This window comes from Xiphophorus couchianus, chromosome 7 (genome assembly GCF_001444195.1).
Source record: "Xiphophorus couchianus chromosome 7, X_couchianus-1.0, whole genome shotgun sequence".
Classification (NCBI taxonomy): domain Eukaryota; kingdom Metazoa; phylum Chordata; class Actinopteri; order Cyprinodontiformes; family Poeciliidae; genus Xiphophorus; species Xiphophorus couchianus.
In genome coordinates, this window is record NC_040234.1 from 17,245,890 (window position 1) to 17,271,934 (window position 26,045).

Genomic DNA, 26,045 nt, shown 5'->3' on the forward strand with positions numbered 1-26,045 from the left:
TATTGTCTTCTGTTTATTTTGTGTTATTTTTTTCTTTTTGTTGAAGTTCTATACAATTTGAACTAGAGAACCAATTACACAAAGTAAGAATTTTAACAGCAGAGTTATTCAAGATTTGAAAAAACATAGTCATTTAACTTGTTTAACAATTTTCACCATTCAGGTTGTTTTTCAAACCAGTTCCAACCCATTTTCAAAAGGATGTGTTATTCAGCACAAAACATGTTTATTGTACCCATAAATTCTAATAAAAAACATGCAACCAATGTAAGTAAATTATGAGTCACTCAGACTTCATTTATAACGTGTGTTTAAAAAAATATGAGTGTAATTTTTATATCTGTATCAATATGATATGTTTCATTTAGACTTTTTATTTTTTATTGTTAAGATTTAAACTTTGTAGTTTTTTCTTTGACATTTTTTAAGAAACATTTATGTTTTACCATTATTTTTTTTATAAACTTTTATTTCATTTTTGCAGGCTGTGGGACTTGTGCAAATTTTAATCAGCAACAAGATTTTGTGAAGAAAACAAGTACTGTATATCTACATTCTATAAAAATAGTAACACAATGATTACAGTTCTTCACATGAAAAGTGGGCTCCACAAAGCGCCACATGGTGTCGCTTTAGACAATAAATTCAGAAAAGAAATTCTAAACAGCCACGCTGGTATGTTTTCACAAGCTACAGGTTTTTTTAATGTTGACGAATTGACTTTGTGGTACTAAATCTAAAGTGCATATCGAGTTGTTTCTATTTGCATTTAAATTTGAGCTATACAACTGAACACAAAGTAAGGACCCTTTTGGGAAGTGTGACGAACCGAGAACCGCCCCGCTTTTACAGCTCTGTGTCTGTGATGTAGCTCCAGATGAAAGTTGGCACAGTCCTGTTGGCTAAAGTGTCAGGAGAGAAATAACGCATAACTAAGGAGCTTAAATGAACGGAGGGGCATAACGTCCGCTTTTCAAGAAGCCCTCATTAAGGAGCGACATTATGTTTTCACCCAAAATCTGTTTTGAGGAGTGCTGACTTCTTCCTCCTAAAGGACTAATGGAAGTTGACATCTGCTTTGAAAACCATCTGAATTCATGGTAAGTCACAATCAGAAACAGTTTGTTTCTTTTCATTGCAGAAACAGTTAACAAGACTCAAGCTGGTGACCTCATGCGGGGGATTCGCCCACCTTTTGGTATCGGTGTCGCATGAAAACACCAGCGAAGAGTGCGTTTGGTATGACGGCTCTCACTAAAGATGAACTGCGCTTTCTGTTTGTGTTTGAATTGTCCCAAGGATTTCGTAAGGCCGATGAGTTTAGTCATGGATGATCGTGGATCCCAGCCCCATCCGCGGAGCACGTCCTTGAGGTAAGTACTGCAAAAACAGTCATTGAGAGGGGCTGCTGTAAAAACGTTCAAAAAAAAATAATGAAAGCAGTTTATTTGTTACAAGAAATGTTATTCTTCTTAAGCTTAGAATATCTTTAATTATTTGGAGAATTTCTTCCCGTTTTTGTGCAAAAATAACATTCGAAACTTTCACCTGTGCACACAACCAGCTGTATTCCCAGCTGTTTGACGCATGAGCACAATGCCACCTTTGTCACTAAATGTACCGAATTTTTAACTTACATTCCTTAAACTCAGTACATTTCAGAGGAGTCAGGGTTGCTTCAGACGTTTCAGCCTCTGAACCCTCCTCATTTCCTGCTTACAGTGTTGTTATTATTATTTTTCCTTCTTCTGAGAAATACCCCCGACCACATGCAGAGGTCATGGGAACTATTTTGGAGGCTAAACATACAGCCTCTGTCACTGTGCTGTACGTGATGATTGTTGTGGAGGTCACGCATCCACTGGGGTTACAGAGGATATTGTATCATAAACACATCCCCTTCCCTCCTTCCAAGAAAAAAAAAAATGGTGCTGGTGAAGTGCTTGGTGTGACTTGATGGAATTTCCCATCAATTTTGGTCCATATAGAGTCATAGGTGATGTCAGCTGCTTCTATTACTGTGGTTGGAATCATTAAAAAGTGGAAAGTGAGTTTCCAGAGCCTTTTCGACGTCTCGTTTCACTGTTTTAGCAATTTGTTGCCAATTGGCTGAGATTTTGAGATGAAATTTAAGGTGACAGTCAAGACCAACTGCTCAAACCTTCCAACCCTGGCTTATTTTTACTGTCTTGCATTTGTGAAAAAAAAGTTTGCATGAAAAAGTTCCCCTCTTATTTTGACTTGCAAAGAATTACACTTTTCTTATTTTATTTCAAGTTATAGCTATAAACCTCAGTATATGCCATTTGGATTTTGTGCAGCACAAAGCCATCAGCTTGTATATTCAGGCTCTTTGTGTGAATGCAGTGTCAACTCCCAGCTTAGTCTTGGGTCTTCTGCAGCTTCTAACAAGATTTCTGACAGGAATGGCCCTGTATAGTTCTATCCATCTTCTCATTAACTCTACCGAGCATTGATAGTGTGCTTACTGCAGAGGAGCACTCTCACAGCAAGATGCTGCCACCAACATGTTTTGCTTTGGGGGTGGTGTCTTCAGAGTTAGTTGCAATGTTAATATTCCACCACATAAAGCCAAATTTGCCGAAAGTAATTGGTTGATAGTTATTTAGCAATTATAGGACGTTGACTGGAATAACTAAAATCTATAATAGAGAAGAAACTACGCAAAATGAAATACATTTTGTAACAGCATCAACATGCCTGCTAATTTAGGTGGAAGGACATGTCTTAGTAGGTCTGCAGTTACGTCATGCTTTTTTCAATTTGAGATGATTAATTCAAGAGTGGTTCTTTATTTAAACTTCTGCAAAACTGTATCCTTTACCTGCCTGGTGTGGTCCTTGGTCTTCATGATCCTTTGTTAATTGTTCATTAAAAAACCTGTGAGGCCTTCAAACAACATACTGACAATAAATTGACTCTATTTATAATTGTGTAAGATCTGAGGACAGTTAGTTGCAATGGCCCTTACATAGGGGTGTCAGTATAAAGGTTGCTGAACGGAAGCAAGTTTCTATTTGAATAACTTGTTTTCATCCACTTCAATTATGTACTAGATTAGTCTGTCTTTCCAAATTACTCCCAAATCTCTTTAAAGTTTGTGACTTTACTGTGACAAAGTGTGAAAAAGTTCAGGGAGTGCACATGCTTCTGCATGGTACTGCATGTTCATATTTTATAAAGTAGTTTGTAAGTCAATTTCTTGGTGGGTTAACCACTTTTCCATCCTCAGCTGGGGTGTGGTGGAGATAGTTAAAGACATATGTTCTCCATTTATTTGCTTTTATTTGGGGAGACTAACCTGCTGCTTCTCTCCTTTTCAAGCGCAGCCATACGGGAACATTTTCAGTGTCCCCCGAAGCTATGCTTCATTTGTTGTCCAAATACTGACCCTGCCAGAATCAGTTGGCTGGCTGATTTAATGCAGAAATGTTTGCTGGCACTAATGCAAGTATTATTTACCTAGAAGTAGTGCTAGCAGTATTGCAAAGTGGTGTTGTTGAAGTGTTTTTGGGACCTATCTTTTTAATGTCAAGAAAAATACTGTGCTTGCATGACACTTTTACAATAACATTCTTTGTTGCCAAAGAGAAGCATATTGGTTCAGTCCTCTGACAGTGCACAGCTCTGAGCTGGCCCTGGTAATTGGACACACCTAAAAGCATGATCTCACATGGCTGGCTCTCCTTAAGGGCAGAATGTGGAACTGGTTAAGGTATTGTGAATCCCCACAGCTGTTTCCTGACATGCAGGCAGTCCCAGGGCACAGCTGCTCACATGAGTTAACAAATGAATAATATGGCAAGACTTGATGGTATGAAATGAGTTATTTAAAGAATTTGGGCAAGCACAGTTGAAACGCCAGAGTTAAGACACAAAAATCACAAGACGCAGACAAGACTAAGGCGTATCACATTTTTCTTTTCTTTTTTTCCATTGTAGTTATCCCCAGAGACAACAAGGCCGTCTTCATTTAGAATCATGCATAATTTGATAGTGAGCATACTGCCTGCAGATTGCCCACTCACAACCAGTGGGCTCAGAAACCAATATAAAGAGTGTCATTGAAAAATATCCACCCACTAGATGAAATAAAGGGGGGAAAAAAGCCGTACACTTCCAGCAGAGTTTAACGAGTGAGTGTTTGAATGCTGGAAAGTTTTATCTCATTGATGCTTTCTCAGAAGCCAACTTTCAGCAAATGTTGAATAATAGCTGGCCTTTTTTGCTACTCTAGGCTCATTAATAACACATTAACCGTTAACACCAGAAGATGACCTCTTTTAACAGTAAAGAATTTCATTAAGCATGGTTCTTATAATAAACCATTTTTTATTTACTTATCTCTACTGCTTGGTGTTTCTGTTGGCTGCAGCAACAGATTTGTTGCACAGTTTCAGGTTTGTGCATTAGTTCAATAGACTGGAAGACATGGCCCCACGTTCTTTCTGTTGTGCACTTTTCCAGGCCATAACAGTTGGATGCTTCCCACTCTTAGCCTGACTAACACTCACAATGATCTCACATGAATGAGTCCTTTGTATGCTCACAATGACAAATTTTGCATATCTCCAATAATATTCAAACTTTTCATGCAGCAACGGGGCAAATTGCCTCAATTTGCTTGACCTTCATTATCAATGTTTGTCCAGTTTAGATGAGATATTAGCAGTGAAAGGCGTGCCAGTCCTGACTTGCATTCCTGTTTCTTTTAGTCCAATTCTACATTTCAATCTGGAGAGACTCAGACGGAGATAAGAAGACAATTAGAAGAGTTTATTGACAACCAGAATTTAAAGTCTTTGGCGCTCGGGCCCCGGATGGGGATAACGGTTATCGCAGCGTTAGCGATAGGCTTCAGATGAGCATTCCCGATGCTGTAAGGAACGTCCTCCCCCAGGGCCCGGCACTGGTGGTGGAGGTTGAAGAAGGGTGTGGGCCTCAGGACCGGGCGAATGGAGGAGAAGGGGTGGTGGTGGGTTGAGCTCGGCTGGAGAGCGAAGGACACCATGAATGAAGGTCCTTATCAGCTGGGACTTGGTCGATGATTGGACATGACGTGGCTTGGTCCGGCGTTGATAGGTCGACGGTTGTGGGCAGGTCACTTCAATTAACGGGTCCCGGTGGGGATAAAAGAGTCTTCCAGTTTGAATTTGCGCCTAGGCTTCATTTTGTCATATTACAATGTCAAAATTAAGATTTATTTTGTTAGGATTTTACGTGCTACATTGTCAAAAATTGCAGTAATTGCAAAGTGGAAGACAAAAGTGGTGTTTTAATTTGTATTTACTATGTAAAATCTGAAGTGTGTGGATTTATATTCAGCCCACTGATTCTGTACTTTCAATAATCAGAGTTTGATGCAAGTAAAATCCTTTAGCTGTAAGTTTTTATGGTTTGTATTTACCAGCTTTCCAACAATGGAGAGAGATTTTATTCTTATTTTTGCAAAATGGCTCAAGCTCCGTTGCATACAGAGCATCGGTGAACAACAATGTCTATGTCTCAATTTTATTTATGGCTGGACTTTGACTGGACCATTCTAACACATGAATAAGCTTTGTTCTAAATCCAGGATATCCCACTCCAGTCCTTACCAGCCAATGCCCTGCATTTTTGAATGTATCCAGGCTGAATTAATGGCTGAATAACTTACTCCCAGTGTACCAATGAGCTATTCTTTTGATTCTGATGTGATGAAAAGGAGGTAACTATGAGCAGGACATCAGCACTTAAGAACTGGGGATCTAAAACTAGGGCTGCAAGATATTTGAAAATCCTGCATTAGTGATAAAATTGGTAAATATTGCGATAGTAATATTAGTTGCAATATTGGTCTGTTTTCTTTGCTTCTTATTGTTCTCATCTCTGAAATTTTGGATAATGTCATTTGTGCCTGATGTGAGCGTCTGTTGCTGTGAAACTCTGTCCAACTGGCTAAATTTTACTCTGTCAGGAGAAATGCATGTTCATTACATATGAAATATTTGCCACAATTATTGTTGACCAAGCGGTCAACAATAATTGTTAATAATTATAAGAATAATTTTCCAAGTGAAGGTTTTCATAGAAGGTTTCCTAAAAATATGTTTTTGATATTTTATATTTTTATCTGTAAAAAACAATTATAAACAATATACATTTTTCCTCCTTCTCAATTATTTGCTCCTTTGTGTTGATCTGCTAGATAAAATTGAAATAAAAGAACTTGCAGTTTGTTGAAATGTGAAGAAGTTCAAGGGGTGTGAATACTTTTGCACGACACTGCACTTTTGCAGGGCACGGAAAAAGTTTCGACATTTTTTCTGGTTGCCAAAACAAATTTGTGGCAACCGGAGAAATCCCTGTCACAGCCATCTATTATGGAGGTATAATGTGGAAAATGTGTGTATTCTATGATGTGGTTCTCTAGATGGCACTGTCACTGTGCATGTGTTTGGGAAGTGGTCTCCATGTGGCCACTTGTGTGGCTTGCAGTTTTCATATTATCACACTGCTAAAGCACAGATAGAGTGGACCTTATCATTTCCCAACAAGAACGTATCAACCGGCGAACCACAGCATGACACTAACAAGAAACCAGGGCCACGGTTTCAATGAGGAGTCTAGCTCTGACAGCAAACATTAGTAAGTAAAAGGAGGAGAGCTACTTTGTATTCAAGATCCACACAATCTGTGTGTCCAGCTGTATTTTCCAGTGCACCTTGCCTCTGAGGTAATGCTTTTCTGGCTATAAACATGTCGCTCTCTTTATTATGATTTTAGAAGACATTAAGTGGACATATAAGGATATTTGTCTGGTGCCTCACTTTAGATTGTATGCTTGTAATGACGTTAAGTTTTTGGGTTGTATCATTTCAGCACTTAGCCTTCTCTTCACATTTAGTTTTTTAAAAATAAATATGTCTGTTCTAGTTTAAAACCACTGTGCCTGTCCACTTTGGAAAGCTCAGTTCATGTGATGAGCAAAACATGGAGCCTATGCTTTTGTGCCATTGATAGATGCTCTTTTGTAGACAATTCTGCATTGTTTCAGATGAAGGGACATGGATTTCACGGTTAGAATTATGGCTGTCTTCATCTCAACTAAATTGTTTCATCTAAATGTTTGTCGCACTTTGAAATGCACAAACTTGGTTAAATCATCAGAGACCAGAGTGAATTACTGCACCTTATCATTTCTGTGTATTGTGTAACTTGAAAGGACCTCCTGATCACCCAACCAACTGCTTCTAAGTGCATTCTCTTGAGATGTGTGTAAAAATGTGCAGCAACTGACACAAACATGCATTGTGTTCACTCTGAATTCTCCTCCTCCCCCTTTGTACATTCATTGCTTTGATATGGTGCAATGTTTAGAGGAAAAATATTTGAGCTGCGTGGAGATAAGGACAGGGTAATGTACCATAGCAGATCCCAGTTCAGTGTCTCAAAGGAGATTTGGAAACTAGAATGAATGATTTTAAATCTAAGTAAAAAATCTCTTTCCCTCCCTGTTGACTTTTAGCTCTTTTGATCTTTCAGTGCTATAATAAAGTGTGCAGGACTGATGTTAAATGAAGCTGGGCCAGATTATGACAAGTGGACATAATGACAGCTAAAATGAGTACTCCACATAATGATGTAACGGGACACCCTGAGACGTTGAGTTTTTCCAGGCTTATGCAAGAAACTGCTGCAGAGAGAAAAAAAAATGTTGTTCCTAAAGTATAAACGATACACTTAGGAGGTGGGAAGTTCTCATAAGGTCCCAGAGCTCCCTTTTCTAACAAATCTCCTCCCATCCCTCACTGCTCATGAACTAAAGGCCTTTCCAGACCCTCTAAAATGCTTGTGTTTACTGTGAGTGACCTCTTACCAGATTAACAGCTGTGTCTCTGGCACTGTGTTTTGTCTTTCCTCTGGAACCTCTAGTCTTCACCACTTGAGACTAGCAGTTTGTTTTATGCAGTGAAACACAAGGTGCAGACATAACTTTACTTACATTCAGCTTAAGGATGACTCAGGATAATAACAGCTGGTTTCACATGAAAGTTTGAATGTGGTTGTTTGACGAAAATAAGGCAGAGAAGGGGTTTTAATATGTTAGGTAAGGGGGTGGGGGGGGTGGGGAGGGGGGTTAGGAGGTGACTGCCAAATACCTGCAAAGTCTGAGTATGCCAAGACTTTTGTGGGAGGAAATATTTGTTTAGTTCTTTTATCAAATTGGCTGGAGGTCTAGTGTGGGCCTCCCAACTCCCAAAGCCTTCCAGGAGGGTGTTGGCTCTCATCAGAGCCCTATGAGGAGTCTGATTTTAGTTGCTGATTAGCTGATCATGCAAAAACAGTGTTTCCTTGAGCTCCTTTCCTTGTAAATGAAATAATGTAATGGTATTTGACTGATAGCTCAACAGCAAGGGAAGCACAACATTTATCAAAATACACTTAGATTTGTGAGAAAACCTATCAAAGAGAATGGGTTATGGAAGGCTAGAGCTCTATAAGTTGTTTGGAAAGGTGGAATTTCAGAGAAAGTTTGTAAGAATTTATGTCCATTCAGCATCATATAGTGTTGAAAAAACAGAGAGTAGAGTTGCACCCATCAAGGTTTGGAGCCAGACTATCGGTTTTGATAAGCTTTAAGCTTTTCTACTTTACGTGAAAATGCAACTATCTTCACAATAAAAAGTAAATATGGTGTTGTGAAAGTAGTTGTCCCCTTACAGAGTTTTTTTTTTATTGCTACATGTGTCATTTACTGTCACATACCAGAATTTGATATTTTCAGTTATTTGGTTCTTCAGCATTTTCCAGTTCTCCTGAGGTGAAAGTTTGCAGAGCACGTCATGACATTTTGTTGCCACATTTTCGAGAATCTGCAAAAACAAACAACTATTTTTAGAAAGTCGCCAACTTTGTGATGTTACTCAATTCTTCATGGATAGCTTCCTTTGTTCCCACTCATTTGTCTTCCTGCAGAATATTATTACTTTGGATTTGACTGAATTTGTTTTCTGGATAGAAACTTTAAGAGGTTCTATCATAATGCATGGCGACAATGAAACTGCAAGCACCTTAATCTGCACTACAGAGATTTGTTATTATTTTACAGTACAGCTATGTAGCACTTGTATTCTTGTACATTATAACATACCTGGACTGCAACTGTGACTTGGATTTTCACTTTTATTAAAAAAAATACTTCATTTTCTGAGGCTTTATAGCTCCAGCTTGTTCACATCTCCACTCACCACCTACCCCCTTATCATTTGACAGTATTTAGTGGTGGTGTTTGCAGAATGGGTTGCACATTCTTCAGTGAAAGCGCAAAACTACTGATAAAGTACTGCCCTGATTTCACAATGGAAAAACGTATTGCTTTCATACCAGATAGTGTAAAGTTTCCAGCACAAAGTAGCCATTATTACAGTGAATTAGGCATTCAGCACATTTAGAGTATGACTCATTGCAGAAAGTGTACATCAACAGAAACGTTACTGTTTAAACATTGATTACAGTAAAAGGCTTACAGGAATAAAGTTAAGGGTTGTAAAAAAAGATTTCTGATTTTGATGGTAAAAGAAACAAAGTAAATTTTTATAATTTAATATTGTAGTGATGCTCACAGAGTACATCTTTCAAACTTGTTGCTGCAAACCATGCAGGGACAATCAGTGATTTTATTTGTCAGCTGTATCTTGGACAGAAGTACCAATTGTAAATGCAGGAAACAGATGCAATGTTTTGAGCAAGATAAAAACATGAAATCCTCTAATTAGTCATTTTCTGGTGGACTATTTTGGGTAAAAGTGTGATAAGTACACTGATTGGATTTAGATAAGATGTCTTGAAAGTTGAATGCAAAAAGGATCTGTTGAATTGTTTTATTAGTCTTACCCTACCACATCCCACAGCACTTCATTTAATATGGAAGAATCAAGATTTTTGAGGCATTTGCATCCAAGACGCGAGTCCTGCACTGACTAATTTAGAGTGAGTAACATCCAGTGGTTTAGATGAGTAAGTAAGTTTGAGCAAAATCACAGTTCTATTCTAAGCAATGACATACTGATAAAATGGAATGTTTTGAGTTCGTATCTGTAGAGTGTTTATTTTACAGAAGTCATTGTTTCTTTTATTTCAAAGGAAACATTTGTGTGACTTTTATCTATTACTACGATACTTCTAGGCAAGTTCAGTTTGACTTTAAAAGTGTCAGAAAAAAACATTAAATTTGTCCCAAGTAAACTGGGTTATTTTTTCTGTTGGACTCTTGAACTTTAATATGTAAACCACAATTTAGATAATCTTTTTAGTTACAGGCTTTTGACTTCTTGAAATTTTTACTTTCTTTATGACTGCATGTAAAGAAATGCCCTTTACCTCCCAAGGCATAAAAAATAAATAAGCTTATCAGGGTGGAGATAATGTTTCTTATACAATTTTCACAACAATTAGGATGCTCATTAGATCTTTTACAGTTTAAACAATTGAAAGGTGTAGGGTCACAAGCAAACAGTTTAAGGCGTCAAGGGTCATTTCCTTTTAACTTTTACCACTCGAAATTTGATTTGCACCTTTACAACTCCTTGTAGAATTTTGTGCTACTCCCACCAATCACAATATTAGGTGTTCTTGTTAAATTGCATGTTAAGTCATTCAACAAATCAGCAATCACATGGCAGGACATTAATGCATTTAGGCATAGATGTGGTGAAGTCAACTTGTTAAGTTCAAGCTGAGTATCAAAGTGGCACATAAAACAATCTGCTCATATATTTGGGAGGATTTCTTGGGTTTACAAAGAATGGCATGAAAGAGAAACACCATCCAGTTAGTGGCATCAAACATCAAACCTTGAAGGACATGGGGTTCACTTGCAGAAGTTGCACTTCATAACAAAAAATTGTGGCTGCAATTTAAATAGGCTCGCCAAAATTGGACAATATTAGATTGTAAGCATATTGCTGGTGTGCCTCACTTTTAGCATTAAGAGTCAGAATGTTTTAGAAACAACAAGAAAGCATAAATTCACCCCGTTGTTAGGTTGTTAAGGACATGGTACTGTACGAATGCAGCCACAGCCTGCCTGCATATTGTTGTGGAGCATTTCTGTCTCTTTATGACCAAACGTTATCCAACTTATGATGGCTACAACAAGCAGGAATATATTGTGTGACATGGCGTTCCTCAAAACTGGTTTCTTAAACATAATAAGTTCATCGCACTTCAAAGTACAGTAAATCTTTTTTACTGCACTTTGTACACTTTACTGTAAAAGATGTCAAAACAACAGAGCTGTGTTGGGTTTTGGTATGCAGTCTACAAATATGCAGGAACCACATCGTGGTATAATGCCAATGTGGACCAAAATCTTTGTTGAAAATTTTCAGACACCTAGTTGAATATATGCCATAAAGGCACTTCTCATAGCAAAAGGGAGTATAACATTTCACAAACAAAGTGTACCTAATAAAGTGGCCAGTTGTAGGTTATGTTTTCAGTTATTTGTGTGCATTTAATAAGTGAGGGAGACAACTTTTAATGATCATCCATCATGTTCAGACATAGTCAATCATCACAGTTGGGAAATACATGTTCTTTGTTCGCCTTGACTCACTATCATTATGTTTTTGCACAACCGACGGTCCTTTAACGTGGTTTGGGAGTGAGTCAGTTCTTCACAAGTAAGGTGTGGTTTTAAACTGTTGGCATTGTTTTTTTTTTTTCATAAGGAAAATAAAACAGAGGAGTACAACCTGATTTAAATTAATGAGACCCAGTGAGAAACAAAATCACTATCAGGAGTCCCTACTTAACATTCTTTTAGTTTGTAAATTGCTTCACTTCTCAGCAAAAAAGAAAAAAGTAAATAAATTTGATCATTCAGCAGATCCAAAGTCCTGTGAGCCCATGCAAATCTTTGTGCCTGCTAGCTTGGACCCTGAGGTTCATGTCTGCAAAGGTGAGGTAAAGCTGCTTACCTCTCTGCTCAGGACCAAAGAGAGAGAGCGCTGCCAATTCAGCTTTTGTAGAATTGCAGCTAGAGGGCTGGTGGAATTTTAGGCAGAGGGAGACAAATTTCTGATGTCACAGATTAGGGCGTGGCATTAAGGTGGGCCTTTTAAGGCTATACTGGCAGAGATCAGTCTGTTTGACTTCTCATGGGAGAACATGGCTGAAAGGGGAATTATGTGAGTGGGAACCAGCGTGCGCAGAAAGGTAAGAGCGGTAAATGAAATGCTGGCAGCTTCACTGGAAAAGCAGGTCTGTCACCTGCTCTCAAACATTTCTGCTCCTCCTCAGTGTTTTGTTTGTTGGGTTATGTGCTGTGGAAGTATGAAGCAAATGATTTCTGGCCAAGTTTTCTTTCATTCAGGGAAGTTTCAATGCATGTGTTGTGACTTGAAAGCCAGGGTGTGTTGGGCCTGCTGCACTGTGGCATGTTTAAGCCTGTATATTTGATTGTATAGCTGTGCTACAGCTGCTGGAGTTGTTTTGGTCAGTGGAGCATTGAGCTGTGGATTTAGTTTCTTAAAATAATCTGACGGTGCGATTGAAGAGGAAAGACTTCTATTAAAAAAGAAAAAAACAAACAATAAAAACAAATTGTTTATATCTTGTACATGAACCCACCATTTCCAAGGGGCCATCACACTACCCAGCAACTGTTAACATACCACATAAGGCAGTTTTGGTAATCCTTCATATTCTTTTCTGTAACTCAAAGAGAGAGTAATATTTCTTGACAGCTTTTTTTTTTTTTTGTAGTTTTGTTAGTATTTAATAAAAATAAAGTTTATAAAAATGCTGAATGTTTCTTTTTCTTGTTGAAGTAATTCCAGATGAATGAAGGATCTGACTTTAATTCTGTTGGACTGTTTTAGTGCTTTTCTGTTTTATTTTTTGTTTTTCCACCTTTCTCCTCTACTGCCTGTGCTTGTCATTTTCTTTTTCCCACCTAATCAAAGAAGTATTTGAGGTATTTTTTTTTTTTTTTTTTACAAAAGTAGACACATCTGGACATAATTTTTCTTTTTTTAATAAGAAAAACTGACTGACCTTTTTATTTAAACAGATTTGTTTTTACCTTCTTTCTTTCTTCTTATATTTTTGCATACATATGTTGCAGGCTTCTTTTTTCCATGCATTCAAATCTCAGATCATCTTGTGGCTGCGTTTCTCAGAATTCAGTTTCCTGAAGCAGAAAGTATTTATTATCTTTCAGAAAGTTTATTTATAGAATATCAGAATGTTGTCCCTCTGGGCAATGTCCTATCACCATTGCTCTTTGCAAGTAATACTAATAATTTAAGGGTACATTCTGAGTTATGATGTTTAAAAATGTGAGTGTCATGACATCAGTGGCTGTACTTGACATTGTAACGTTCAGTTCCATTGTTGGTGCAGGAATATATATATATATATATATATATATATATATATAAAAATAAAAAAAAACTTTGACCATTGTAAAGTAGGATGGTTAGTGTAATTATAAAGAATGTACGAGGAGTAATGCTAAGATAATTCTAAATAATGCGTATTAACTGATGAGATGGTTGTAATTTTTATTATTGCCTTCAAGGAGACAAACGCAATAAAAACTATGGGTGGTTCTGCTGGAGTTCCCAACTTGGAACCCTCACTTTCTTTTGATTAAGTCTCTCCAGACCTCCCTATAAAAAAAAAACTAACTTATTGATTGTTCTTTTTTATCTTATTTTGTGTGTACATATTTAAATGTGCATTATTTTAAATGAGATTGGTGGGAAGGAGGATTTAACATACAAGCTGAATGGGTTTTGTGCAAAGCTGAACGATTTCCTCTTGCATGGGCAAAAAAGTTTCCATAATCGTGTCTTATGACAAAGTGTAAGAGGGGACATGGTGACGATCAGGCTGTTAATTACTGCGGATGTAGGATCGTGTCTGTCAGCTATTCTCTGTGACTTTCAATGGGCTTGCTTGTGATTATTGGAGCTCCCAGACTCTACCTGTAAAGGAAACATCAGCACAGTCAAGCCGCAACACGTCTCCTCCCATTCAGCAACACATCAGCACAGGCCTGGATGGAAAACACACGCCACCCTCTATGTTTGTCACCTGCCTGAGGTGTCTCAATTTTAAAAACACTTCCGTGTTGACAGGGCTGTGTAAACTGGGATGAGCCGGAGGTGCGACAGCTGTATGTTATTCCATGCTAATTTGTTAAATGCTTCCATATGAGGCATTTACGGGCAAATACATTGTAGCCCGGTGGTTTTAAAAATTGTTTTTATTGTTAAGCAATACTTCAGACAACAAACAAATGCATCACTAACTTTAAAACATTGACATGAAAATGACACACCATCTAACTGTTTACCGCACTTACTGCATCAAGGTGTAAAATTATGCAGACCCTATAGGTTTAGGTTTTACTTGAAGATTAATGTGATCACCGCGGTAATTTTCAGCATTGTTCAGCTGGAATATATCTCAGACTTGCATCGATCACTGACCTAATTTTTTTCAGATTCCTCCATGAGGCCCAATTCTCTCGAATCCAAACTTTGTGAGCTCATTTGTTGAGCCTGCGCCAGAACGTCTTACACATTAATTCTTTCTCGCTCATGTTTCCAGCATCTGTATAGTATCAAAACTAAGTCCGGTTTATATCCCAATACTGTTCATCTACAGTACATCAACAATTTTTTTACATTGAATGGTGATTATATCTTTCCCCGATGAATCAATAGGTCTATGATAAATATTATTATGCATTTTTTTTATAATCTAAATGCACCATGTCAAGAAATCTATTTTGTAGGTTAATATTCACCTTATTTGTTTGCACTTTTAAAATTGTCACAATTTTAACCCAAGGTTCTTAACATATGAATAACTATAAAACCCAGAAAATCCATTTATGCTACAAATATTTCTATCTCAATAAAATTCCAATGTTCAGGCGTGGGTAGGTGGTGCTATGTTGATCACATTTTACTTAATATAAAAATTCATACAACAGTTTGAAAAAATAGCCATGCAAAAGCAAGTTTTAGGTTTCATTTAAACCTTTCAATAAATAAATGCCCCATTTGAAATTGTAGTGGAATATTTTGAATTATGTCAAAGAGGAGTTATCTCTTCTTTAATATTCTTTCTTTACATTTTAAAATTAAATAATTGTTCTCTATACAGCCACGTTTTATTCTGTCCTTTGAGTTTTGCAGGTTTACTAACTACATGACTAGTTTGACATTATAAATGTTTTAAAAGACTTCTTAGAAAAACTGTTGGAATATCTTAAGGCTTTAGAAATAATTACAATCCAACATGATCTGATTAAACACAACTCACTCTTTACTTCTAGGTGTTTACTCCTTTTTGTTTGTTTTTAATCTACTATAACTTGTAAACCCATTAATAATTTAGGTTTGCTGGGTACAGGTTTAATTTCTTTGGTTTGCTATTGGTTTTGACTCAAAGATCAACAAGTCTTACCAAAATAACTGCTTTTCACAAAATGTGACAAAACCTCCTCCACTAACACCAAACTCTAGTCAACCCTGGAAGACCCAAAGGTAGAAAAACAAAAGGTTTAACCTTTTTATATGATTTGGTAGAACTACTTTGGAGATAAAAATATATGTTTTTCATATTTTGATGCAAGTTTTTATGAAATGTAATATTGAATAAAATCATTTAGAATTTTGCATAAGTGCTGCACAAAAATGAACATGCTGTAGAAGCTGTAACGATCGTCCCCCAAACAATTTGTAAGACATTTTATGCACTTTTTTTTTGATAATCCTGATGCAATGAATCAGAGGTGTTGCTCAGTGAACGTCTTTACAGGTTGTGGTATTTTGTGATACTCTGGAGGAAACTTGTCTGCAAAATTCTCATCAGAAGGCACTGTAAAGAATCTAGCGATTCTTTTTCTGTGTCGGAGTCTTTTATGGCTACAGCATTCTTGTAAGGCTGAGTGCACTATTGATTGATGCTCGCCAGTCGCCACTGGCGAAGCTTGCTACTCCAACACCTGTCTGGCCACTGGGAGAAGAGGTGGGGAGGGAGCGCTGTGCTTTTATACCCGAAGTGACAAAGTTGTACCAACCTGTTCTGGTGCAACCAATAGGAAAATTCAACAGCCTAAGAACCATTTGACCAAAGATTCCAGTGGTGAGATGGTTTTAGGCTAAAAGAATTGCACAGACATGTCAAAATTTGCACAGAAACATAAAGATAGAGACCTAAATAATCTATTTGGACAGTTAATCAGCAAAAAAAAAAAAAAGTTGCTTTGGGGGTGAGTTTCATGGCTATCAGTCCCTACAGCAATACTAATATATCACCAGTAGACATGATCAAGTGGTGTTTTTGACCTTGCATTGCTTGGATTCCTCTTTTTGAATGAGTAGTGTCCCTGTGTGAGATGTTAAAAGTTGCCCCTCTGGAGTGCTGACTCTGCAAAAACAAGAAACCTCTTTCTATCTGTGCATAGGTCGACTAAAAGAAATGATACATGAATGTTTTCAGTGTTTCCTTTGCCCGGATTTACTGACCGGTTTACAGTTTGGTTTTTTTGTGTAACATGCTGTTTTTCATGTCAGAGTAGTCTGTAAACATGCATAATTCCTGCTGTCTGCGCCTTTATTGATTTTGTTTGCAGGAATGCAAAGCTTTGACAAGCACTTGATAACCTAACTATATTTACAAAACACATTAACCTCTCTACATGAATATTCCACAGTGAGTCACATTTAGGGTTTAATCTTTTTTTTTTTTTTAAATATCAGTATCTCTCACATGTCTTTCCATTCTCAGCCTGTTCTTCAGGCTCAGTGAGCAAATCTGTCCTCTTAGTTGTTACAGCCTCAGTTCTTTGTAAAGCCTCTAGAAGAAAAAGTTGCTATTGTTGTCTGGGAGGAAACATTTTAGTGTTTTCATTTCTATAGTTTATTTTTATTTTTTTATGCAGTGCCACAATCAAAAACACTTTAATTTGTTTGCATAAAGAAATGCAGTGTTTGAAAGTGCAAACAAATGCAGCTGCAAATCTGAGACTGGCCATCTTCTTATCTAACTGCAGGGTGTCGACCAAAACCAAAGCCCCGTCCCCACCAGGACTGAAGACAGCCGATTGCTCAGGTTTCTCCCAGTGGCACCCAGGAAGCCCTCGTTTAACCATGGACCAGAAGGAAAACCTGATGGATAAAGAGCTCTCTCTTATTGTGGTTTTGCCTGGTGGAGTAGAAAAGAACACCCAAGTTGAAGGAAGGTAAGATGCATGCAGATTAACTTGTATAACTTCTGTAAAAGCTGGTTTATTAGAAACAGTTGGCGTAAATTTCTTTCTCACACTGAACATCCAACATTTAAGCCCGACATCATAAGACTGATGACGGATTAAGTCATCACATGACGTCCTGCTTCTAACAGACTGAGTCAGATGGGTGGAGTCACTGAATGCTGTGGTCCCAGTTAACATGGATACTTGGACAGTATTAATTGCATTGTTTTTCTTTTTTTTTTTCATTTTGCTCCATCACAAACATTGACAAACTTATTCCCTTAGCGTATTTTTACTGGTAGCTGTGTTGTCACGACCCAATAAAAAGGTTAAAGTAGAACTGTACCACCTAATCAGATCAACATGTCTGCATACCTCCATGCCAGAGTTTCAGATCAAGGTCTGTGTGTCTGTCTTTATCTCACAGCTCATCAAGAAAGTTTACTCAAGATATCACCATCTGTCATTTGCTCAAGGCACACCACACAAACAGTCACAGTGGGATCATATGCACCTTGGACTCTCGAGAATGAATTAAGATTGTTCTTGTTTGATTAGACTAAATGTATCTTAATCAGATTAACCAAATTGCTCAAACAGCAACTGAAATTAGTTGCAGCTAAATAAGTGTGAGTGATTTCTTTATAGACTTTTTGTTTTGTTTTGTTCGCCAAACTCCAGTACCTCTTGCATCAGAAAAAAAAACGTAAAAACGTTTTATTTGCATGCCTAGCTATCCGCAAACCAGATCATCAAGACAAATTAGATTTGATTTCATGATGGGTTTTCTTTTCATTTTCAAGTACAGACTTGAAATGTGTTTTTGGTTACTGTAGACTTGCTGCTGTTTTTGCAATTTATGGTTTTACCTTGGATTTTGTGAAACCAAAATGGAAACAAATATTCCGTAACTATTTTATTGTTTGACATGGAGTATAGGAGACTTGAAATATCACCCTATTCTATAATCAATTATTTTGTAAAAAAATAATATATATTTTTTATCTTTCCACAAATGTATAACATTTTATACATTACAAAGCCTGTTTTTAAGAAATGTTATCAGTGTGCAATATTCAATGATTGTTGGATGTGTGTTTGTGCTTGTCTCATTCTAAGGTGGCTTTTTAAGGCTCATTGCTATTTTAAGTGTTTGAAATTTAAGAAAACTTTATTTGAGCAAAAACAAACTGCTTTTAAAGAAAATCTCTCTTACCTACTTCAGATTTTACCTGCTTATATGTAGTGACACACAACATAATTGTAGCCTAAATCCTTTCTATTTCCTTTTACAATTATGCAGATGCTTACTTAGCATCAATAACACTGATTGCTCTGACATTAGATTAGCTCTTAAGAAATTAAATGCCATGTTATGAAAGCACACAACCTAAATTATGCTTAGGTTTATAATTTGTTTCCAAAGTAATCGGACTTCATGCGTACAGTTTCAACCTTAAATAAACTCGTGTCTTCCTCCTGCCGACATGTTTATAGTGGAGCAATTTGCTGAAATGCTAGGTTAAGATGAGCATGTTTACTTTCTATTTTGATGGGATTCATTTGTTTTGGTGGAACTCATTTGGAGCTTAACAGATTTCATTACAGCTCCAATGTGGTCAAACCTTACTGTGCTTCCGAAAGTTCTTCGCTTTGATTGTTGTAAAATTCAAGCCGTCATAATCAGTACCATTGTGAAGAGTTAAGACACTGAAACGGGATTACAAAGATTTGTTGACAAAGTGAATGACATGTAATGCAGTTTTACAAGCCATGTTTTTTTTTCCTCTTTTTTTAAGAACATGCTTATATGTTCTTAAAAAACATGTTGTGACCTGAGGTTCAATTATGAAAATCCCAGAGTTGAGTTTCATCAAGGACTCTAAGACCACTATTTAAAGGAGCAGTCCTATTCATGTTCTAATTATGTAAGCTTATTTTTAATTTCTTTTTATTCCTGTCTCTCAGCAAACCCCTGATGGATCTGTTGGTCACACTGTGTGCGAAGTATCACCTAAATCCATCAAGCCACACTTTAGAACTGGTCACTGCCAACAGGAACAACATCAAACTCAAGCCCAATGCCCTTATAGGAACCTTAGATGCAGAAAAGATCATATTGAAACCGAAGGGAGAGGATAAAAATAAGAAGGCTGGTCCACAGATGCCAGAGGTAAGTTATCAAAACTAATAAATTCAAGAATCCTCTTTGGAAATTCAGTGACTGATCTTCATTTTTGTAAAAGCTTTCGCCTGCTGATGCCAATTCAGATTTCATATATAATAAAAACATTAAAAACAGAATTTTTTTTTCAAACCTTTTTGGCGTAAGTGACCCAATTGTCCTCAGTTATCCAAAAAGTGACTCATTGTTTGTTCTCCAGACTACTGTTCGGATGGTGATAAACTACAAAAAGATGCAAAAGACGGTGTTAAGAGTAAATCCTAGAGTTCCCCTCCGTGAACTGTTGCCAGCGATATGTGAGAAATGTGAATTTGACACAGAGACCACAGTTCTGCTGAGAGACATCACATCATCAGCCCCCTTAGACTTGTCGTGGTCTCTTAATGATTATGCAATAAGGGACGTTTATGCAAAAGACACACAAGGTAAGTTTTCTTTTAGTCAAATCATGCTGCTAATTTTACATTTAAGAATTTGCTACTCATCATATTTACTCCATGTTTCTTTTCTTTTTCTGTTAAGAATAATTGGAAGTGTTTTTTTAAGTAGTAAATCTTTAAGCTTGTTGTCTGTGTGCAGGACAAGTTGTTTCTCCTGTGTGCCTAAGCTCACCAGTCCCTGCAGGTATTTAGTAACTGCAAACTGCATTATGACTTTAAAAGACCAATCATATTATAGTTTGAACACTAATTCTGATTTGTTTCTTTGTGTTTTAGGACTGGTAACTCCAGGGAAAGATAAAATTCAGAAAGAAAAAGAAAATAAAGGCCTCTTCAGCAAATTTAGAAAAAGCAAAAAGAAATCAGACCAGGTGACTGTTGGGAAGCAAAACTTTTATCTATGTGCACTAATGTGTCTTTTCGGTAATGATTCAAACCTTTAACTCTCTTGAAGCATATTTGTGAGGTAAAAGGGATGTTTTTTTGCTTTAGTTTGCCAATGGTCAATGTTCACTGTGTTTGGAAACAGGCCTCTTATCACATTCTGATTGGATGTTTACTCTTTAAAGCCAACGACTGTCAGTGCCCCAGCTTCTCCTGTGCTTGTCAGCAAGCCTCGACCGCTCAGCATGGCCTTACCCTGCTCAAATTCAACTCCTATCGACTCTTCAACGTTCTCCGAAGTGCCAAAGAAGAGACGTGCGCCCCAACCGCCGATTCTCACATCTCAGAGCGGTCGCTCAGACTTCACCACCCGCCAGAGAATCAACTCTGAACCCAGCACCCAACTTGATGGGATTCAGGTGAGTGTAAGCATGAGATCTAAGGTCTGATGCTAGCAGAATTCTGAACACTTGGATACAATAGTTAGATTTGATTTTCATACAGAGGAGTCCTTTAAGTCGCGGATTCTCGGCAGAATCTTCACTGAGGAGGACCAAACGCAAGGCTCCTGCACCTCCAACATCTACAAGAACTAACGTTGAAAAAGCTTTGTCAGAAGAGGAACATGCTCAAGGTTTGACTCTTATTTGGCCATTTTGGTTTTAAGAGATGTTTTTTTTTTTCATTTTTGTAATAGTACATTTATAAAATAACCTTTAAATATATTTGATTGGAATTTCTGTTGGAACTTTTAAAATGAACATCTGGCTTTTGACTTCTTTGACTCTTGCGCCTCCTAGTGGTTGTTACTTTGTGGTGCAGATGTTGGAAAACAATATGGTCCTGGGACTATACTGTGAGATAATTAATAATCCAACTGGGCTAAATTTTATTTTTGTAGACTTTTTTCCCCTTTTGCAAATGAAGAAACTTGTCTTTTTTCTGGTTTTGTGCTGTCCAAGTTCTTATGTTTTTCCCTTTTGGATAATATAAAGTTACCTGGTTCTAAACATACTTTCCTGTGATTGTGTGTGCCCCATTGTCCAGTTGGAGGAAACGCCACCCGTCCTGCATGCACAGAAATCAAAAGCTGAAAATATTTTTAAAATATTTTGTACCAGAGGTATTTAATGAAGGACAGCTTTTTTTTTTTTCTTCTCGTGTTTGTGTGCATATGTGAGATAGAGAAGCGATAAATTTGACAAACTTTACTGTGAGTAATGACCTCCTGATGTTATTTATGTTTTTATCAAATTTTTTAAAAGTGTGGGACTTGCTGGATAATGCATATCCTGTGGAAGGAAACAGATTGTTTAATTTTCAGCAACTCTGTTTTTCAGTCATATTATTTTTGTCTGATTTACTTGTTTTGTTTAAGCTGAAACTTTACCTGTTCTCCTTTTTAGTTTTCAGTTGGTTAAAATAACCTACACATGACTGGATGAGAATTTCAAATAACAATGAGTTATTTTTTTCTAATTTTTTATTTTTTTACAGCAACTACAGTTTCTTCCATGCTGCAGGAGATTAGAGAACAGGAGGAGGCTGCTGGATCTGCAAGCTCTTCCGCTCCTCCCAAAACCCAGGGAGAGAATGGCATCCTCAACGTGTCCCCCGAATCCTCGCTCCACTCACCTTCTCCAGATGCAGAAAGTGGGAGTACAGTGGAGGCGGGTGGGGAAGATCAGTGTCTTGATCTATCCTCAGATGGCAAGTACGAACTCTAGTGACTCTACATAAGGCTGTGCTATGTTTTCATCATTATGATTTACAACAGTTTTTTCTCTTATTTTAACTTTTTTCTTCTTTTTTTTTTTTCCAGACGAGTGGACGGCACTGTAAATGATTCTGCAGCTCTGGGTGTTAAAAGTAATGACACAAACTCATTTGAACCCACTACCACTGGTAAGCACTTTCTCCAACAGAATTGATCACTTTTAAAAAAAATTTATTTATTTATTTTAAAGAGTGCTGGGCACATTTAATGGAAATCAGATAAAGATGTTAAGGTATAAAATTTACTTTTTATTAGCATAGCATCAAAAAATAAGAATCCAACTTTTAAGGACAGTTATTCAGCATAGGTAAAACTGTTTGTATATAAAACGAATTTACTGTGGCGAAGTTCTTGGTACTCTTAATGATTCCTTTTTCAATGAATGTGCCTGATGCATTTTTGCTTTTACCTTTAGACTAACTCAATATTTTTTTTTGTTTTTTTACTGACTTTTTCAGTGGCAGTTCACTATAACTATAGCTACAAAGGCCCATTTCTTTCAGCCAATGACTGCTAACCTACTCAGGGGCTCATATGCTGCCCATGCGACAGATGAAGCAGTATAGCAAACGCAATGAGAAGTTGTTTTTTTTTTTTCAAACATTTCTTAACATAAAATTTTTTTGTCCATGAGTACTTACTTACAGGTCATATTTCATTCAGTGTGAAATTATGCTTCAGCAGTGAAAGATGTAAAATTTTAGCATCTTGTCTTTTTTTAATAAAAAATACATTCATTTTACATAACAGATGTTCTATTTCTTTTCTCCTGCAGATAACGTTGCAGTTCAAGTTGAAGATGTTCACCCACAGCCCATCTGCAAAGAGCCGAAAGCTGATGGCAATGAAAGCGGCCTACTTCCTTCTGTAAAAAAGGATGCAGAAGTTCAGGTGTCCAGTGACGCAAATCCAGAACCCCCTCGAGAGCTGCCTGATGGGTCGGCGAGTTCAGTGACAACCAGCACGCAGTGTCCCGCTGGAGAAGATGCTCCGGTGCAAACGGATTCCACGGGACTTGCTGGGCCTCCACAACAACATGTGGACAAAGTCTCTTTATCAACTGCTCCAGTCACCTTATTGCCAGCAGAGAAAAAAGATATGTCCACTTCAACAGAAGAGCTAGAACCCTCTAAACCCTCCGAAGGCACATCTCTCCACACTTCATCAACCTCTCCGTGCAAAGAAAAAAAGTCGAGTGTGCCAGCCCCAAAGAAAGCATCGCTTATGCATGCAGCAGACCTTGAGCTAAAGCCGAAGCCTTCGAATGAGCTGACGAGAGATTACATCCCTAAAGTCGGGATGACAACCTACACGATCGTGCCTCAAAAATCGCTTGAGAGACACAGATACTTTGAAGTTGCACTGACACTGGAAGCGTCTCAAGAATCTCCGGGAGAAGAACTTGATTCCGTTTCTCCCGGTTTGAAAGAGGACCAGGGACAGACTGTAGTTTTAAGAGAGAAAACTGAACTAAACTCTAACTTACCCAGGGATGACTTGCTGTCTAGCACAATTAATACCACTACTACTTTTAGTACTAGTACACTGCAACACACTGTAAATGGAAGCATACCTGAACCTCCTCCTCCCTCACCACCCATGACTGTCCAGATCACAGACAAGATCTCCTCTGCTAATGAAGCTTCCCAAGCAGGTTTGCCAACAGAGGTCAAGGACATGAAAATTCCACCCGCAACTAAACCTAAGCCTGCTTCTTTCCGCTTGGCACAGCACAAAAAAACACCTGGATTTTATGTAACTTCAGCTGCTGAGAAAAGCCCTAGTGCCACTCCTGCCTCTGGCCTCAAGGAAACTCAAGGGAGTCCAGATAGAGCAGGCCTGCCCTCTCCACCTTCCCCTCCTCCACCACCGCTTCTTACTCCTTCTTTATCTCCTGTACAGTGTCAAGAGGAGATGGCAGAGGCCACTGGAGTTCAGCTTAGTCCGAAGCAGGGTGACAAGAATGTGGCCTCTATGCGAGTGACAAGGCAAAGCAGTCTGCCGTCAAGAGAGCTGAGTGCTAGGTTAAGCTTGGAAAAATTTAGGAGCTTTGCAGCTCCTAGACCTTTTGCTCCTTCGACGCCATCCCGCTTCGCCCAGGCTGTGTCCTCTGCTGTGAAAAGAAGCCAGTCTCTGTCCCATGGTCCAAAATCACCTCCCTCCAAGGTGTCTCCGCCTGTTTCTCCAATTACAAGTCCGTCATCAGTCATCCAGTCAAAGGGTTTATCTGAACTCAAGGTTGGTCCTGAAGCAGAGGGTTGAAATGTAGTACCTTTCAAAAGTATTCACACCCCTTAACTTTATATTTTGTTGCTGTTGTGCCACAAACTTCAGGGCTTTTTAATTTTTTTAATGTTTTAATTATAAACCAACACAATGTTATATTGATTTAACTGTGAAGTATAAGGAAAATTAGTCTTGGTATGTAAATATATATATTAGAAATAAAGATCTGAAAATTGTGTTGAGCATTTGTATTTACCCCCCTTTTACTCCAAAACTACTTGTCTTCATTAGTCACATAAATAGAGGAGTTGCCAAGAACAGCTCAAGAATCTGTCATGGAACAGCTGTTTGTTGATGTGCATGCCACAAAATTGATCTTGGTAGAAAAGTGGCAAAAAAATCTGTATTTGAAAGAAATCTGTAAGACATGTAAAGAGTAGCCAGCAAAACATGTGGAAAAAGATTTGTTAAAATTAAACTAAAATGTGACTTTCTTTGTTGTCTGTTATAGAAGCAAAATGCTTTGTGGTAGAAAACTAAAACTTCACATCTTCCTGAACACTTAGTCTCTATATAAAACATAGTGGAGCCCAGAATTAAGAATCAAGACTTAAAAATTCTTATCCTGATGTTCTCCATCAGACTCGGACTCAATTTAAACTGCTCTGCAAGGAAGACAGGGTGGAAAATTTCAATCTCTAGTTGTACAGAGCTGGTAGAGACATTTTGCTGTGACTGCAGTGAAAAGTAGTTCTCCAAAGTATTGGCTCTTTGGGGCTGAGTACAGATGCATTTTACCTTATGTGACAAATGTTGTGACATTCAGGGGGAGGTGAATACTTTTACAAGTTGCTATAGAGATCACTAATATAGGCGATCATTGAAGGGTTCTCTGCACTCATGATAAACTACTGATTCTGGTTTTCTTTTGAAAACTGCAGGAAAAGAGTTTAATAAACTGTGATCCTTCTGTCCATTTCTTTTCCATTTCAAATTTACTGGAGGGCTTCTATTTTTTTTCCTAATATTTTATGATTTCTACATATAGTAAATACAGTATGTTGTTTTATTTGACCCACTGACTTTAAGCAGTCTTCCGTTTATCATAAACTCCCTCTTCTCTCCATCCAGCAGGGTGAGGAGGTTACTCAGATGGCAAAAGAGACCGGACTGTAGCTGTGCTGTAACTTCTACAGCTATTTTTTTTTTTCTTCACTGTAAGTAAAATCCAGCACCAGACAATATTTTATTATCCATTTCCACAACAAATGCTCAATACTCTTCTTTTAGGAGGGGGTAATCTTGTTTTCATTTTTCTCTAGAAGTCTTCATCCTGTGCTATGAGCGAAGAAGCGGTTTTCCTTTGAAACCTGTTTCCATGGTCTTCGCCAACCTTCATAAACCTTTGGATTTTAATGATTATTTTTGTTATATCATTCTTTTTATTTTAGGCTATTTTTGGCTTCTTTTATGTGACAACTTTTATGCATTTAATGTGAAGAGTTGTGATCAGTGATGGTAAATAATCCTATAAATTATTAGTGATTCCCAGAGCAATAATATTATTGGATTTATTAAGGAAATGCATTATCTAAATAATACGGAATGTGTAAGACAGATCAGGTATGACCTTAAGTAAATGTTTCCATATTTAAGTTTTAATTTCCATTCCAGTGGATTCAGAAGAGCACTGCTGTGTACATTTGTACTTGTTTGGTGATTGTTGTTATGATTAAAGCTTTTAGCAAGCCA

The 26,045-nt window shown here is 37.6% G+C and overlaps 1 protein-coding gene across 9 annotated transcripts; it reads left to right on the forward strand.

Annotated features, from left to right (window-relative positions):
- The first annotated feature begins 841 nt into the window (after positions 1-841).
- On the forward strand, positions 842-26,045 carry cobll1b (cordon-bleu WH2 repeat protein-like 1b). Of its 9 annotated transcripts, none has more exons than XM_028022741.1 (14): positions 842-1,100; positions 1,300-1,373; positions 17,081-17,269; positions 19,250-19,454; positions 19,666-19,891; positions 20,046-20,090; positions 20,183-20,277; positions 20,476-20,709; positions 20,795-20,924; positions 21,788-22,004; positions 22,113-22,195; positions 22,843-24,305; positions 25,425-25,510; positions 25,616-26,045. In XM_028022741.1, exons 1-13 carry the CDS (start codon positions 1,098-1,100, stop codon positions 25,467-25,469), a joined length of 3,009 nt encoding a protein of 1,002 aa, XP_027878542.1. In that variant the 5' UTR covers positions 842-1,097; the 3' UTR covers positions 25,470-25,510; positions 25,616-26,045. The 9 variants fall into 9 exon arrangements, with proteins under 9 accessions (XP_027878542.1, XP_027878545.1, XP_027878543.1 ...); XM_028022744.1 differs by having other exon boundaries at positions 25,428-25,510; positions 25,584-26,045; XM_028022742.1 differs by having other exon boundaries at positions 25,428-25,510.